This window comes from Ictidomys tridecemlineatus, chromosome 5, assembly GCF_052094955.1.
Source record: "Ictidomys tridecemlineatus isolate mIctTri1 chromosome 5, mIctTri1.hap1, whole genome shotgun sequence".
Lineage (NCBI taxonomy): Eukaryota > Metazoa > Chordata > Mammalia > Rodentia > Sciuridae > Ictidomys > Ictidomys tridecemlineatus.
Window position 1 is genome coordinate 6,204,207 of NC_135481.1, and position 16,915 is coordinate 6,221,121.

A 16,915-nucleotide genomic window follows, 5' to 3' on the forward strand; every position below is an offset into this window, starting at 1 on the left:
GACGCTTTGGACACTCTCAAGTTGCTATGTCTGTACCAGACCTGCTGCAGAATGTCATGTGGCTGCACCCATGAGTCACTTCCTCTTCCTGAGCATTGTTTTCTTTATTTGTCAAGTGGCGTTGGCAGCAAGAGGAACCTCCAAAGGAGCCTGTAACTGATGCTTGGCAGCCCCGGTTTGACAAAAACACAGCAACCCCAAAAGGCAAAGCCACTCAGTTCACTTCCCCTCCAGCTGCAGTAACCAGGGTTCTTTCAGGTACTAGAAACTCGAAGTAGCTTGGACAGAAAGGGGAATTTACTGGTTAATTTAACCACACCATCAAAACCTAGCCTCTCTCCTTTCATGCACTGTCTCTGCTTTTCTCATGTTGGTTTCAGTCTTGCCAACACTGGGCTGATTGGCTATTAGCATCTCTAGGCTTACACCAGACAGTTTCAGCATCGCCAACAGAAAAGAACTCAAACTCCCTGATTGTTTCAGAATGCCCCTAAAATTGAGTTTGGGACATTCTGATTGCCCTCACTCGGGTCACGTGATCAGCTTTAACCCACTCACTGGAGCGAGCGGAGATGTAGTGCTCTGATTGGTCAGGCCTGGAGCTGGGGGTGGAGTCACTTTGCGTCTGAGCTGTTTGGCCAAGTTGTAAAGAAGAGCCCCAGAGCAAGCAGGAGTATTCTCACTGGAAGAGGAAGTGAATTCCGGGTGGCCCTTACTTTTCCGGATGATGTTGCCACCTACTTAGAATTCTGGCCTCTTAGCGCATTCACCTGGTGTGAGGTTCCCGTCAGAATAGTTGAGAGGTGAGCCCTGCTGTCCCTACCTGCAAAGAGGGTGAAAGCGCCAGTGATGGGAATTGAGAGCGGACCCCCAGCTGCCTCCCTGCCCCTCGCATCAGCCCAAGAGCAAGGCCAGAAAAAGCGATGACAGCAGACACAAAGCCGCATCAAAAGGAACAGAATCCTCATCATCATTTTGATCCCCTCTGCAAATCAAATGTCTATGCCTGGTAACTTTACCCCCCAAGGCCTGGCGCCTTCAGCCTGTGCACCTCCAAATGCTTTCCACTGTGCATTTGCCCTCCCCCACACCCCCAAACTAAACCACTCACCGCCTGAACTCCCTGTGCAGTAGAGTTCTCCCCCAGCAGGACCTGCGACCTATGAGTCTGGCTTACGAATGATGCCAGATTCCACCAGATCCACTCTCCATCCTGCTCCATGTCCCAAGAGGTGAATCTTTATGACCCTCTGCCTTCTGATTAGGCTTGTCCTGAGGGAGATTCAGAGAGGAGAATTCGGGATATTGAATCCTTCTTTTTTCACCCCTCAAGACAATGGGATTTTTGTGTCCTTGTAGTGAAGGTCAAAGCTCCTATCAGATGACCCTCTCCACATGCTCTGTCACTGGAATCAGTAACTGCCCTTTCAAGCCTGTGTGGTGAGAGCTCCCACTGTTGCCAGCCCTAGGGTGCTACATTATCCTTCATGGTTTCCTTGGCCCTGACACGCCCTTTAAAATAGTCCTTTTATTAAACTTTTTCCTATTTCTCAGAGTGTGCTGATTCCCACCTAGTACATGGCCCATTCAGGTGACCCCTTGGCTCCCCAAGGCAGAACCCAACACTGTTTCTGAACTCCAGAACTGAAAGGAACCCACTCTTTTGTCTTTAAAACTTGATGCAGCAGAGGAGCATCCAGCTTAGATGTAGGCTCTTACAATGAAAATTTGTTATCAGAATGCAAAGGTTGTAATTATACAGGTGAGGAAATTGAGTCAAAGAGAAATAAAGCAAATCTCTGTGAAAGAGAGGAGGGTGTTGCAGGCAGAGGGAACAGCATGTGCAAACATGAGAGGCATGAACAGCCCAGGAGAGACAGGGAATCTCATGAGACTCAACAAGAACATAGCAGAGGGTGCAGAGTATGAAAGGGAGGTGCCTTCAGCATCATGCTGGTGAGTTTAAATTTTATTCTAAGAGTAACTCTCAGTTATCAGGGTACTCAAGAAGCAGAGTGATATAGTGAAAAACACATGAATATAGAATCACATCGATTCGACCCTACCACACATAAGTGATTTGAGCCTGGCAGGTTCTTTCATCTCTCTGAGATTCAGTTTTCATTCAAACTTGTTATCTCTTTCTTCCCAGGAACTTGACTGGTCTATATTTCCCATCGTCCCTTATAGTTATGAATGACCAAATGCCCAGTTCTCGCCAATGGAATACAAGCAGAAAGGACTATACTACTTCTGAAATGGGAGATTTGAGAAAAAAAAAAGTGTGCTTTTTCTCTTTTCTTTTGCCAAGATTAGAATCTACCTGTATAACGTGCAAACTTAGAGACTAGCAGAATCACAGGATGAATCCTGGATCCCTGAGTCATTGTGTGGAAAGACACCACCCAATTATCCTGAACTGTTAATAAACAAAATTCTTTTGGGCTTAAGAGAAATAAACTTCCACCAAACTTAAGTCATAAAAGTTGGCGTTTACTTGCACCAGAGTTCAGTCTATGCCAGCTGAGACACTGGAACTGACTTGGGGCCTTGCTTCCTGCGCATCTTGCCTATGGGAAAGGGCTCTCTTCCTTCCCCTGTGCTCAAGGAGTTGTCAAGTGTAAGGTCAAAGGGTGGGACATCCTCAAAAGTTATTTATTAGTTGACTGTCCACATTGGGCCACTCAATTCCAGTAAGAAATTGATTTTCTCTTTTTTACTTAAAATACTGAAATCAACCTAACAATAATACATGGGTTTTTAAAACTCTCTGAATTCCATTTCCTAGAAGTTTCTTTTATTTTGGACTCTGCAACAAACCTCCCTAAAAGAATCCACACAGGACCTGGAACCAGTTATCTGGTTAAAGAGCAAAATTTCTTCTCTAGGACACTTTAGAACTCTCTAGAACTGGACCATTGTGGATAGATGAACACTCAAAGAAAGATCTGTCCACTCTCTTAAACACTAGAAGTTTTTTGCAGAAAGCATTTCTCAAATGTCTTTGCATGTCCTTGTCTTGTTTCCTTCCTATAGAAACTTTTTATTACAAAAAGTGGAAACCACAGAAAAGGAAAAAAGTGAAAAATATTGAAACTAAAAGAGAAGCAGAGTGCATATGATGCCTACCCTCCTCCGACTCCCCTAAAGTGATACGAAAGATCAGATTTCCTGGGCGTAATCCCAATGAACAAGGTGGTAACTCTTTGACTTCTTTCTCATATTAAGTCAACCTTAGTCCTCTATATGTAACAAAATGTGATCCAAAATGAGAATACTAGAGAAGAAAGAAGGGCAGACTAAGACCCGAGATCCTGGATTCTAGTCCTAGCCAGCCATGAATTCCCTACGACCTTGAGTATCATTTTCAAAAGCAAAAGATGAGAAAGTTGGGCTGAATTATTCCTGAATTTTCTACCAGCTCTACATCAGTTAGGGTTCAACAGGAAACAGATGGGTACACTCAAGTTGGGTAATTTGGGAGGAGAATATAATAAAGGAACTATTTACAGAGTTTTGGACTGGCAGAGGAGAAGACACAGGAGCCAGCCCACTTCCATGGAATATGTACCACCCCTACTTGCTATTGAGCAGCAAGGCAGTGACTGTCACCTAGGGGCCCTGGAAGGAGGGCCTCACTCTCCTCTCTCTTACTCTCAACCTCACTCTCCTCTCTCCCTCCAGGAAAAATGCTGCTCTTGGACCAACCCCAACCAGAAACCTTTCATTCTTTTAAGACAAGGGTCTGATACCATCTTCCCAGGCCCAGTTCAGGATGGACAGAGGGCAGAACCTCTGCCTGGAGGAGCCAATGGGAGCTGCCCAACACACACTGCCACTGGTGAGGTACTGCTGCCCAACACTCCTCAGCCATGCCCACGGAGGGTGCACATTTGTTTTTCTTCACTTGTCATCAGCCATATGCTTGGTTCACTCATCTGTGAATTTTTTCTTCCCAACCCTTGATAGGCTAGAAAACCTAATCACCAAGTTCACCAGAGTCACTGTAGACTGTAAATGTAGATGTGACAATGTAGGGATGTCCTTATCTGTTTTCTGATGCTATGACACAATACCACACACTGGGTAATTTAGAAACAACAGAAGTTTGTTTGACTCATGGTTCTGGTGACTGGAAGTCCAACATCATGAGGCCAGCATCGGATGGGGCCTTCATGCTGATCATAATAATGGCAGGAGGACAAGTAAGCATGCAAGAGACAGGCAAAAGAATGTGTCCAATTCATCCTTTTACCAGTGGATAACTTACCCACTAACCCATGATAACTACATAAGTCCCTTTATGAGGACAGGGCCCTCACCACCCATCACCTCTTAATACCGTTCTGAAGGCAATTAAATTTCGATGTGAATTTTGCAATGAACAAACATTCAGACCATGGCAGGTAATGAACTAGAGCCCCAGGCGGGGGGGGGGGGGTGTTGAGTTTAGTGACATTAGAGCCTGGGAGCCTATGGGCATTCTGATTTCCTTTTGGCTACTTGGAGGCCCTTTATATTGGCTTCTTGGTCTACCTATGAGCTCCAAATTTGAGCAAGTCCCTGAGCCACAGGACACTGGACTATATTAGAAGAGTAATCAGCATCCCCCAGCCCTCGCACTCACACCAAATATCTGCAACTTCTGCACACAGCTGCCAGCTACCCTGAGCAGAGATTATTATCAGAGATTTGCTCCTGAATACCAAAATTTATTGAACTGAGCTACTTGATATGTGTCAAACTCTATACTCTTTGAACAGAGCAGGTGTCTTCTTTCTAGGTGGGCCTGGATTATTCACAAAATTAACCAGATATAGAATACAACAAAAACAGCAATACATTTCAAAATGTAGAAAACAATACAGATTTCTCTGAGCACGATGAGATGTAACTAGAAATGAGAAAAACAAGCAAAAGATCTACTTAGAACTCCAAGAAGCATTCAATTAAGCTTTGATATTTACCCACCTAAAAATAAGGTAATTTCACACATTTTCCCATTATGATCATCAGAAATTTATATAGCAATCCTATTGGAGCTAGAAAAAAAATCTGTACTTAAAAGTCATAGTATGAAAGACTCTCATTACTTAAAGAAGAAATAATGGAAATAAATTAATTATGCATCCATTTTATTGTGTTGGGGAAAACAACACAATAAAACTAAAGAAAGCAAGATAAAAAATTTACTAAAGATACAGGTGTATATTACTGCTCTAAAGAAAGGTTAGAATTGATAAATTGAGAGACTTAGTAACAATAATATAACTAAGACATAAGACATAAAAATCAGTACCTTTTAAAAAGGGGAAGTTAAAATAAATAAATAAGGGAAGTAACAGAGATAAATTGAAAAAACTGTGAAAGAATATTTGGTAGTCTATGTAATAAATTGAGAAACATGAAAAATTCACTTTAGAAAAGACACAAACTAAATAAATCAATAATAATTTTTATTGGTTATTCAAAACATTACAAAACTCTTGACATATAATATTTCATACATTCGATTCAAGTGGGTTATGAACTCCCTTTTTACCCCAAATACAGATTGCAGAATTACATCGATTACACATCCACATTTTTACATAATGCCATTTTAGTAACTGTTGTATTCTGCTACCTTTCCTATCCTCTACTATCCCCCCTCCCCTCCCCTCCCATCTTCTCTCTCTACCCCATCTGTTGTAATTTAATTCTTTCCCCTTTTTTTTCCCTTCCTCCTCACAACCTCTTATATGTAATTTTGTATAACAATGAGAGTCTCCTTCTATTTCCATGCAATTTCCCTTTTCTCTCCCTTTCCCTCCCACCTCATGTCTCTGTTTAAAGTTGATCTTTTCCTCCTTCTCTTCCTCCCTTCAATAATAATTTTAAATTCCTCCATGGCTAGGAGGAGTTTGTCTGAGAAACATAGGAATGCCTAAATATTGGAAAATGTATTAATGTATTCCGTTTGTCTAACTAGCAAACCTGTATGATTTAAAACTTTAGGAATGAGAAGAATTCAAAACTATAGTAGCTTAAAATAAATATAAAAATAGCAGTAGTTTTCTTTTAAGTCAACAATGTCCAGATTTTAAAATATAAGGGAAAAGATCATATTTCTAGTAGTAATCATTAAATAAAATAACCAGAAAAAATAGATAAGAAATGTACAAGACATGTATATTTAAAGTATAACCAAGAGATTAAGGATAAAGAATTGGGTTGGGGATATAGCTTAGTAGCTGGGGATATGCTCAATGGCAGCAGTTATAGCTTAATCAGTAGAGTGTTGCCTCTTTTTTTAAAAAAAGAGAGAATTTTCTTTTTAATATCTTTTTTAGTTTTTCTGGCAGACACAACATCTTTATTTGTATGTGGTACTGAGGATCGAGCCTAGAGCGAACCCCGGGCCGGACGCATGCCAGGCGAGCGCGCTACCGCTTGAGCCACATCCCCAACACAAGCACTTACCTCTTGAGCACAAGATCTTGGGTTCAATTCTCAGCACCACAAAAAAAAAAAAAAAAAAAGAGAGAAAGAGAGAAAGAATAAGAAGACAAAACATTATTAACCCTACCAAAATAGTATTAACTCTTCCAGTAATATGTTCAATTTAATTTCACTCAAAATCTCAATGAGACTTTTTTGGAACTTGACGAAATGAGTATATTTAGGAACACTGTAAAAAAATAAAAGAAATGGAGGCATTTCTGCAATCCATTGAATCTGCAGATTTCAAATGCGTGATAAAGCCATAGAAACAAAATCACATTTTACTGGTATAAGAACAGATGGACAGGACAATGGAACAAAAAGTAGAATCTGAGGGTAGTCCCAAGCAGAGACAAAAAGTTTGAATCTGATAAAGATGCTACTTCATATCAGTGGTAGAGTTTGAATTATTCAGACACAAGTGGCTTTAGGATAACTTGCTAGTCATTTCAGAACAATTAATAATAAAGTGAGACTCTAACCTCACCTCTTTCTCAAAAATAAATTCTAAACAAATTTTAAGATGGAGAATGGAAAAGTGAAACTATTTAAAAAAAAAAAAAAAGAAAAAGAAAGAAAAAAGAAAAAAAATGTGGGCTGGGTATGTGGCTCAAGTTGTAGCGCGCTTGCCTGGCATGCGTGCGGCTCGGGTTCGATCCTCAGCACCACATACCAACAAAGATGTTGTGTCTGCCTAAAACTAAAATTCAGCCTGAGGGGACATGTATATAAAAGATATTAACTGCAGCATTATTTTTTTAAAAGGAATTGAAAACAACTTAAGTGCCCAAAATCAATTAACTAACCAGTTAATTAAATTGTAGTAATATGAAAAAATATCATCACATATTATTAAGCAAAGAGAATGAGATTATACAATAGCATGCATTATAGAAATCCATTTTGGTAAATATGTTTACATTGAAAAAAGCTAAATGGATCACATAGCAGAAACAAAACAAAAAGAAATTGGAGCCATTATTTCTGGATTTTCTACATTCTCTTAATTGTTTACAAAGAACCTGCATCTATATTTATAATCAATTGGAATAATATGACTATTCTCTTTGACTAGAAAGCAAAGGTGTAAACCACTACTGTCCACATTTGGATGCCAGGGCAAAGCAGATCAGTTGAGCCCAAAGTTAGAGTAGGAAACCCCCATGGGCAAGGCTTCCATTTCCAAAAATGTTTCTGTCTCCATATACTCAAGACTTCATTTTTTAAGTTATGTGGAAACTACATTTCTCTTTTGAAATATATTGCAATAAAAGCAAAGTTTCTCTAAGTGTTACACGTGTACACACACACACACACACACACACACACACACCATACACATCACATACTCACAGAACACCCATCTTAATAAATGCTTAATGAGTTCTAATCCAAAGCCTAATAGAAATCCCCCATGAAGACTTGGCAAGATTCTGAATAGGCAGCATCCTTGTCATTAGCTAGCCATTTCTAAATGCAGAGATCAAACCCACCAAAATATTCCTTAATTCTCTTTCTTGTTTTTTTTATCTGCAGAGACTTCAGCCCAGAAGATGGAAAACCAGTGAACCAGTTCCTCTAGAATGAGCTCAAGATGAATAATCAGAACCCTCCTCTCATTTCAGTTTCTCTCTCTAAGACTCTGGCCACTATATGGGTCTCACCTTTTCCATCTGTGAAATGGGGCTATAAACCCTTGTTCAAATCCCTCATTGAAAGGATTAAACAAAACAAGGTAAAACCCATATTCACTTATATTACTCCTGTGAACATCCTCTCCATCCTTCCCCAAAGGGAAGAGTGGGTCTCAGGTCTTCTGGACAGTGCATGCTTTAGCTAGATATATCCTGCCCACTTCTGCTCTGCCCACTTCAGCCAGCTAGGGCAAGGTATGCCTGCTTACCCCCTCATTGCACCCTGCCCAGCCCAAGCACGGCCAGTCTGGAAACCATTTTCTACTCCTCTCTCTCTCTCTCTCTCTCTCTCTCTCTCTCTCTCTCTCTCTCTCTCTCTTTAAATACCAGGGATTGAACCCAGCCACTTAACCACTAAACCACATCCCCAGCCCTTTTTATGTTTAGAGACAGGATCTCACCAAGTTACTTAGGGCCTCTCCAAGTTGCTGAGACTGCCTCAGCCTCCTGAGTTCCTGGGATGACAGTTGTGTGCCAACCATTATCTTCTTGGCTAGCTCCCATAAGGGCCTTCCAAGGGCCCTGAGCTTTGAGTAGAATTGAGGCAAATGACTGAAGAGAGTCCAACCACAAGCTACACTCAGGTTTCCGATTGTGGATACTGGAGAGAAGTCAATATGTACTCAGCCCAGACTGAAGTAATTAAAGTGCCGGGCCACTGCCACCCTTCTCTCTCTAGCACACAGACTTTGAGCCAAGCTCAGCCTTCCAACATGGCCTGGCCCACCAGGAATTCCCGAAACTCCAAGACTAGCAAAAGTGGCTCCTTCAGCCTCCTCAATGCTTGTTAGGGAGGGAAGATACTGTGGGGGGCGGGGATTTCTTGGCTCAAAAGCTTTAATGGTTCTCAGCACTGGTTGCATGTTGGAATCCCTTGGGTAGCTTTTAAAAATAGGATGCCAGGTCCGCGAGTTCTGGTTTCATTAACCTGGGTAGAGCCTGAATACAGAGATTTTTAAAATCTCTACAAGTAGTTCTAAAGTGTACAAGTGGGCTCCATCCTTCTCCTGATTTACACCTCCGATCAGAATCTCTTTCCCAGATACAGTGGTTTTCCTTCAGCTACACTAAAGGCCAGACAGAGAAAAAACTCCTGGGCTGACCTAAGTTCCACAAGGCATTGGCTGTGCTTTGTTTATCATTATGAACCCAGTGGCCCAACTAGTAAAATAAGATGTGTATGAATAAATGAATGAGTGAGTCAATCCCATCCTCTCCCACCTCCTGAGTGCCTGAAATCTTCCCAAGGGTGATCTGCAGACCCGCAGGTTTTCATCACCAGTGGGCTTGTTAAAAATGCAGATTTTCAGATCCTGCCCCTAATCCACTGAATGGCAATCTGCATTTTTATATCCCCAGGCATCACTGGTTCTGCCATACACCAGTGCTTCTCCAACTTCACTGCACATTCCGATTGCTCATGGGAGTGTATTACCCATCCCTGAACCTGCAGTCCAGATTCAGATCCATGTACTATAGGTCTGTCTAATACACCTGCCTCTGTGCAGGCTCAATCTTGGATCTGGTTTCCCTGGGAGACCTTTTCCCTGACTATCCTGCCCCTTCTTAAGATAAAAACTTACCTCCCTGCCACCTATGGATGACTTACTCAGCCTTACATAGAACAGCCTGGTTCAATTCCCACCTCTGCAGCTTCTTAACTCAGTGACCCTGAACAGGTAACTGGACCCCTCCATGTTGTAATTTCTCCATCTTAATAAAGGGGCTGATTAGGGAAAGACCATCTAAAGCACTTAGATTGGTGTCCCTTCCCTGAAGGTTTTTTTTTTTTTTTTTTTTTGGCCTTTAACAGGCTTTCTAATAACAGTTTAGATGAAAGTGGCCTGGATTAAGACCCTCAATCCTGGAAATTCTGCTTCCACCAAGGGCAAAAAAAAAAAAAAAGAAGTAAAAGTGATCACGGTGTAGAATCCCTCTTGGGAAAATTAAAACTGTTTGAAGTGGTTTAGTCATCTGCCTTCTTTCTTTTCATTACTTGTGAAGAAAAATCAGCATCACCCAGGAACACAGGCCTGGGCCATTGTGCCCAGAACAGGGACAACTCCATTCCTTCACAGCCAAACATCTCCGTGGACTCTCTTTGAACTACCCAGGGTTACCTGATTGACTAGTCCCTTATCTAGCTCTCCAGAGCAAGGTGTGAGTTTGTGTGTGTGTGTGTGTGTGTGTGTGTGTGTGTGTGTGTGTGTGATTCTGTCTGTCTGTCTGTCTGTCTCATGGGAAAGGCGGTCGCAGGTTCCGTGCGGAAAATGGAGCCCTCCCTCCCTTCCTTCCTCCCTTCCTTCCTTCCTCCCTTCCTTCCTTCCTTCCAAGAGTTGCGCGGGAGCCCATCCTAACTGCAAACTGGCCCGGCCTGGCGCCACTGTCCAAGCGAGGCCGCTGCCCTCTGCGGCAGACTGTGATGCGCGCTCCCTGATCTAGCACCCCGCTTGCCCGGCAGCCCGCGCGCTCTCCCGGTGCAGCATGCGGGCGCTGTGACGTTCTCGGATAAATGCCGTGTAACTGTGTAGGCGAATGGGAGCTAAAAATAAGAACGGAAAATCTATCATTAAGGTATCATTGCGCCAGCGCAGCTATTTGAAGGCTCCCATGGTCCCCGGCGCCTGCGTTTGAAGCCCGCCTTCAGGCTTTGGGGGGTATTTGCAGAAAACTCCCAGCAGCTACTCGCCAGCCAGATCTCAGGGCGCAGGGGGTGGCGCCGGTAATTATGGCAACGCTCAAATAAAATGTATGCTCACCTTCCCCCTCCTCATCTCACCCCCTGTGTTATCCTCAGGTCGCTGGAGAAGCCTCCCGGAATGGGGCTGGATGCTGAAATTTATGTGCCCCCGCTGATTATGCAAAGACCAGGACCGAAGGCTCTATCAGATCTATTTCGCCACCACTTTCCTCCATCCACCTTGGATTAGAAAAATAAGTACCAGGGGCGGGGGGGTGGGAAAGCCTATGGAGGACAAAATGACAGCTGAGACTTAACCCTAGGTCTACAGTGCGCCGCGGCGAGGCGCAAAGATGCAAACTCCCGGGATGGCGAGCCTCCGGGGTTCCACTGGGTTAAACGAAAATTGATCTGATTTTCTTTTTAACACCCAAAGGGGAGAAGGGGAAACCAGGAGAGGGAGGGCAATGTTTGTGTGAGTGCGTGTGCGCGTGTGTGTCCGTGGAGGGGGAGGAGGCTCCAAGGTGCAGCCTGCGCGTCGCTCTGCGCCTCGGCGGGGCTGCGTGCGTGTGTCCCTGTCCGCGCTGCTGAAACGGGCTCTTCGAGGGATCGGCGTCACATGACTCCGCCTGCCCCTCACCAGCGCGCAGATCGCCAGTAGCTCAGTTTGCCCGGAACCGGGGGAGGGTCGGGCAGCATCTCCCGCAACTCAGCGCTCTGCGAAGCGAAGAGGTTACGCGGGGAATGATACATCTAGATTGAAGAAGCCTCCGCTCAGCTCTAGATCCCAGAGTGTAGATATTTGGGGGGAGGGGAGAGCGAGAGGGAACGAGCGAGCTCCTGAGAGAAGCAGCGCGGCGCGCACAGACTGGGGGTTGCAGGGTGCCGCGCGGAGAAGATGTAAGCGCGTGGGGTCTCGCTGGCCTCCGAGCACCATGCAGAAGGGGATCCGGCTGAACGATGGCCACGTCGCGTCCCTGGGACTGCTGGCGCGCAAGGACGGCACGCGCAAAGGCTACCTGAGCAAGCGGAGTTCGGACAACACAAAATGGCAAACCAAGTGGTTTGCTCTGCTGCAGAACCTGCTCTTCTACTTCGAGAGCGACTCCAGCTCTCGGCCCTCAGGGCTCTACCTGCTGGAGGGCTGCGTCTGCGACCGCGCGCCCTCCCCCAAGCCGGCGCTCTCCGCCAAGGAGCCACTGGAGAAACAGGTGAGGCGAGCGCGCCGTCCTGACCTACCAGACCCCTGACCGCGGCCCTCTGGGTTCAGGGCCTTTGACCAGCCTTTGTGATTGAACTTTGGCCCCTCTACTTTCCGCACCCTGGCCGCTCTGGGCGTCTCAGTGGGAGGAGAGACTGACCCTGCGGCGGGCAGAGGGGGCAGGGACTGCGGGCAGGGAGTAGGTGAGGGCTGCAGCTGCCCTTCGCCGGATGAGCGCTGTGGGAGACGGGGTCAGAGGGATCGAGACTTGGAGATGCAGAGGGAACCGGGGTACGAAGGAACAGACTGAAACATTAAATCTGGACTCAGGTTCTGCCAAAAATGATGCCCCCGCCCCCATTCCCCCAGCAGTGATAGACCAAATTGTCTGCCCTAGACCCGAGGAGATGTAATTCCCTGTGCTTGGGCATTGGGAGGGCGAGACAGAGGCATCCAAGTGCCACTGGCCCCTGTCTCTCTGCAGCTGAGGGCCAAGAGCAACCTGCGCTAGCTCCGCTGAGTTGGGGGTTTGCGGGGCCACAGGGGTAGGTTCGTGCGATCGAGCGGCTATGGACTCCCACCCTGCCCCTGACCAGAGCAATAAACCTAGGGGTTCCAAAGACAGCGCTAATGCGCCGGGGCTAGAGCCAGGGCTGCGGAGGCAGCAGGACAAGTGGGCGCTTCTCTCCTCCCCCGCCCCCTGCGCCGCCGCCGCAGTCGCGGCTATAGCGCTGCGCTCGCGTTTCCTGAGCTGCAAGGCTAAAGGGCCAGGCCTGGATCTACCCGTGTCTGGGCCGGGAGGGGTGCATCTTTGGCAGGGAGGGAGGAGGGGCACCTGCAGCCGCCTAGTAGGAACACTCCCCGAGGGAGAGGTATCTTTAAGCTTAATGTGCTCTCGAATGCATCTGGTCCCCCCTGACTCTGGGAAGATAAAGTAACTGATAGTGGGTCCTAAAATGTCACCACTGGGAGGGACCTGAAATCTATGGAGCCCAACCAGCAAGTTACTGGGGGATACTGAAGTCCAAAGGGAGAGATTCACTTATGCAGTGGCATAGCAGGAGTTGAGGCCACACCAAGATTCTGAGAAATCAGATCGCAAAAGCCATTGCTGCATGCAGACTGGTGGCAATTGAACTGGCTGAAATTAGAAGCGGTGTTTGAAGTCTCCCACTTAATTGTCAGGACAGGAATCTGAGCTCCATTTCTCTGGCACATCTCCCTTCTTTGCCTTCAGAGCATGGGTGTTAGAAGATGGTTTCTGGGGACTGGGAAGTGTGGACAGGAATTTTTGAGGATGGGTCTCTGAGGAGTCAAGCCAGATGGCAAAGATGGAAAGAACAGCCAGTTTCAAACAGAGCCTAAGAAAGGAGTCGTCTGGGAAAGAGATCCAGGCTGGGCCAGAGACTTGGCTCTCAACCCTTCTTAACTTGCCCTTCTCCAGCCAAAGTACACCTGCATCTACCCACTGGTAGTGACCTACAGCCCCAGCCCCAACCAGGGCCTCCCTCCATGGCTGAACTCCTGGGCTGGCAGGGAGGGAGAGGCAGGGTAGCTGAGTTTGTGTGGACTCACAGTATCTTTTCTGAATGCCCCTGGACATGAACACAGCCTGACCTGAGACTGAATCTCAGCTTTATGACCTCCTGACTGTGTGACTTCAGTTAACAAACTAAAATTTTCTATTTCATAATCTGTACAGTAGAGATAACACAGACCTTTCTGAGGTTTTTGAGAATATTAAATTAAATAATGTATATGAAAATATGCCCACAGTACATTTTAGTGGGATCTAAATAAATTTCACTTCAATCTGAATTATATCCATGCGGGCAGGGTTATTGAAGTCATTAGATGTTAAAGCTGAAAGAAACTCAGAGATTGCACCACCTACCCTTCCCGTTTTACATACTAGGAAAATGAGGACCAAAAAGAGGGAAGGGAGTTACCCGACATCACAGATCAAATCTAGCAGGATCAGACCTAGAATTCACCCACTGTCTAAGAATTCCTGAAAATGAGACACCACATTGATTCCAGATCACCCAACTCTTTCTTGGTTTGGGTATTGAATCATGCTAGCAATGGATCATGCAGGAACTGAAGTGCAAAACAGATCGATGATATGCACATGTGTTCAAAGCCATCTCCCCAGAGAGCCTCAGGTGGGTTCTCTAGAGGAGCCCTCCCAACACCAGTGAAGAGAGTAGGGTTGGGAGTAGCAGGTGATAATCTAGTACCAACAAGCTGGGGCACAGAGTTTTGTTAAAGACTAATGCTTCATCTCATATGCTTATAATGATGTTTCATTTAACTCTAGAGAAAGTTTGATACATGTGGGAAAGTAGATCCTGCTCCTTTGGCCCATACCTGTGTACAAAAGTTCACAACTTTTCCCAAAAAATCTTTGAGTGAAATTGATGGCTCCTGAACCAGCTCCATGTTTCTTCTGTGACTTGGGTGTCCCATGGCACAAGCTACAGAGCCAGTGTGAGTGGCTCCAGGCCACCCTATGACAGGTTTGAGCTCACAAGAATCCTATCCTTGAGTTAAAACCCACTGGGGTTTGGTGGAGTGCCTGTGACTAATAGGCCTCAAAGAAGCCATCAATTGGACTGACTTAGCTAGTATCTGGTGAAGACCTGCTTTTAGTAGGGCATCATTTCTACCCAAGTCCAGACAGCTCCTTTCTTGAAGGACCAAGAATAGTTTCGTAGACAGAGAGACCAAGTCTTAGCTGGGAACCCCCAAATGGCAGTGACAGAGTCAGGGATGAAGCACATAGTAGATGCACAGAAAATGTTGATTAAACAGGACTTGTTGGTGTATCCTTTATTAATTCTATATTTCATATCCTGAGGACTGACTGGGTGCTGGGCCCTGTGTTGGAACCTAGGCCTAAGAAGCTGATTGTCATAAGCCCTGGGCCCCTGGGGAAGATAAGAGAGGGCCCCTCAATTTAGGAAGATACTCTAATTCTGGAATATACAGGCTGCCTCGGGACCCAGGTGCTGAGTACCTGCTCCATCCTAACCTAATGCAGTCCCACCTGGCTACACCCAGCTTGGCCTGACTGCGTCTTCCTGGGATCTCAGGGTCTCATGAAGTCAGAGTGGCACAGCCATGCCCTCCCCATTTCCCTTGACAGCTACAAGCACCTCCCTGGCCTGGGCCCAGCTTGCTCAGTCGTGACCTCCTTTCCTTTGCAGCCCTGCAGCCCACAAACCAAAGGCCTAGGTGGAATGGATTTAGAGTTTGAGTTCATTTTTGGTAGAGATTGGCCCTTGGTGTTCCATACTCTGCTACAGAGTAGAGTCATGCCACACTTGCTTTTCCAAGCTCCTTGAAATAATGTTTCTAGCTCCAATTGCTTTGTAGCAAAACCCCACCAAACCAACCCCAGCAGTCCCCTCACTTCCCCACCCAGATGGAGGTCAAAATGTAGGGGTCAGGCTCTTCCTGATTCACCTGGGATAGAGGAGACACAGCAGTCAGAGCCTAGAACCCAATGTGATCAGAGGCTCAGGAAACGGGGGACCTCTTAGTACTTCCCGTCCACCCTTTCCTGGAGAAGAGATGAAGCCCTATACTTGCTGTCCTCATCATTTTAAGACACTGTCCTCTTGGCCTGGAGGATCAGATCCACAACAGCCTGCAGGGTTTGACTATGCCCATTTTACAGATGAGGAAACCTTCTCCTCAGTGGCTACCCAGCACGGCAGTGGCAGAGATTCATTTTCTGGCTTTCTCTCTCTGTAGTTGTGTTTGTGTCAGCACAGAGCAGGCCCTCCCAGAGCTGCAGCACACTCGAGCCCTGTGCCAATCAGCAACATGCAAACCCGAATGCAGGAGAGTAAGTTGCTCTAAAAGCAGCATCCCTCAAGACATGGAAGACGGGGACACTGGCACACTGGTGGTGCCAATAGCTCACACTAGAGGACCTGTACCCATAGGAAGCCAGAAAGACTGCCCCACAAGTGTGGGGTCTAGGATTAACTGTATGGGGTACACATCTCCCTACACCATCCCCCAGCAGAAATGGAGTTGTGCCTCAAATGGGACAAGTAAAAATCTGCTCCCCACCTCCTTCTTGGTGACAGTGGGGTGGAGATCAGGAAATCAGCCTAAGCTAAATTCTCAGTCATTGATTCATGCAGTATACAGCGTTGCTCTCTGTGCCAGGCCTGGGCTCGGTCCCCCAGGCACAGAGAAGAAAGCTTCATCCTCATCCTCCAAGTGCCCATGGTTGAGTGGGATGCTCTCCGTCTAGGCTCACCCCACAGTAACCTCCAAGTGCATGGAACACTCCCTCCCAAAGAGCCCGACACTGTCCCAGACCTTCTTGGTTAGGAGTTCAGGGCCACCTGCTGTCCTGCTTCATTCACTGAAGAACTTCATCCTTATCCCACCTTGCCCAGTTCAGCTCCAGGAAGCAAGCAGCCAGAGTGTGCTTTTGTTATTATTATCATCGTATCCTTTAAATTTTTTTTGATTGACACATAATAACACATAATATTTGTACATATTTGTGAGGTACAATGTGATGTTTTGATTCATATATACATTGGGTGGCGATCAACTCAGGGTAATTAGCATATCCATCACCTTAAACTTTCATCATTTCTTTATGGTGAGTACATTCAGATTCCTCTCTTCTGCCAGCCACTAGCTGGAGGACACCTTGAGATCCAGCCTGCTGACCCCTCTAGTCCAGCCCACTCACCCTCTGCTTCTTCCCCTCTCTCCTCTGTCCACAACTCCCCAAGGAGGCCTCCCCTACCCTCCCTAGCAGCTCTGGAAGAAGCTCTTCTCTCTGCCTGGAGTTATCTTCACTCTGCCCCCATGTCCTTTGGATGG

At 46.0% G+C, this 16,915-nt stretch overlaps 1 protein-coding gene across 1 annotated transcript in view; it reads left to right on the top strand.

The window, feature by feature from the left end:
* Positions 1-11,192: 11,192 nt before the first annotated feature.
* Positions 11,193-16,915, top strand: part of Rasgrf1 (Ras protein specific guanine nucleotide releasing factor 1) — a 104,277-nt gene continuing 98,554 nt past the window's right edge. The window contains exon 1 of the mRNA XM_005316870.4: positions 11,193-12,068. Within this exon, the coding sequence (XP_005316927.2) occupies positions 11,793-12,068 (276 nt within the window). The 5' untranslated portion in view covers positions 11,193-11,792. The remainder of the gene's footprint in view (positions 12,069-16,915) is intronic.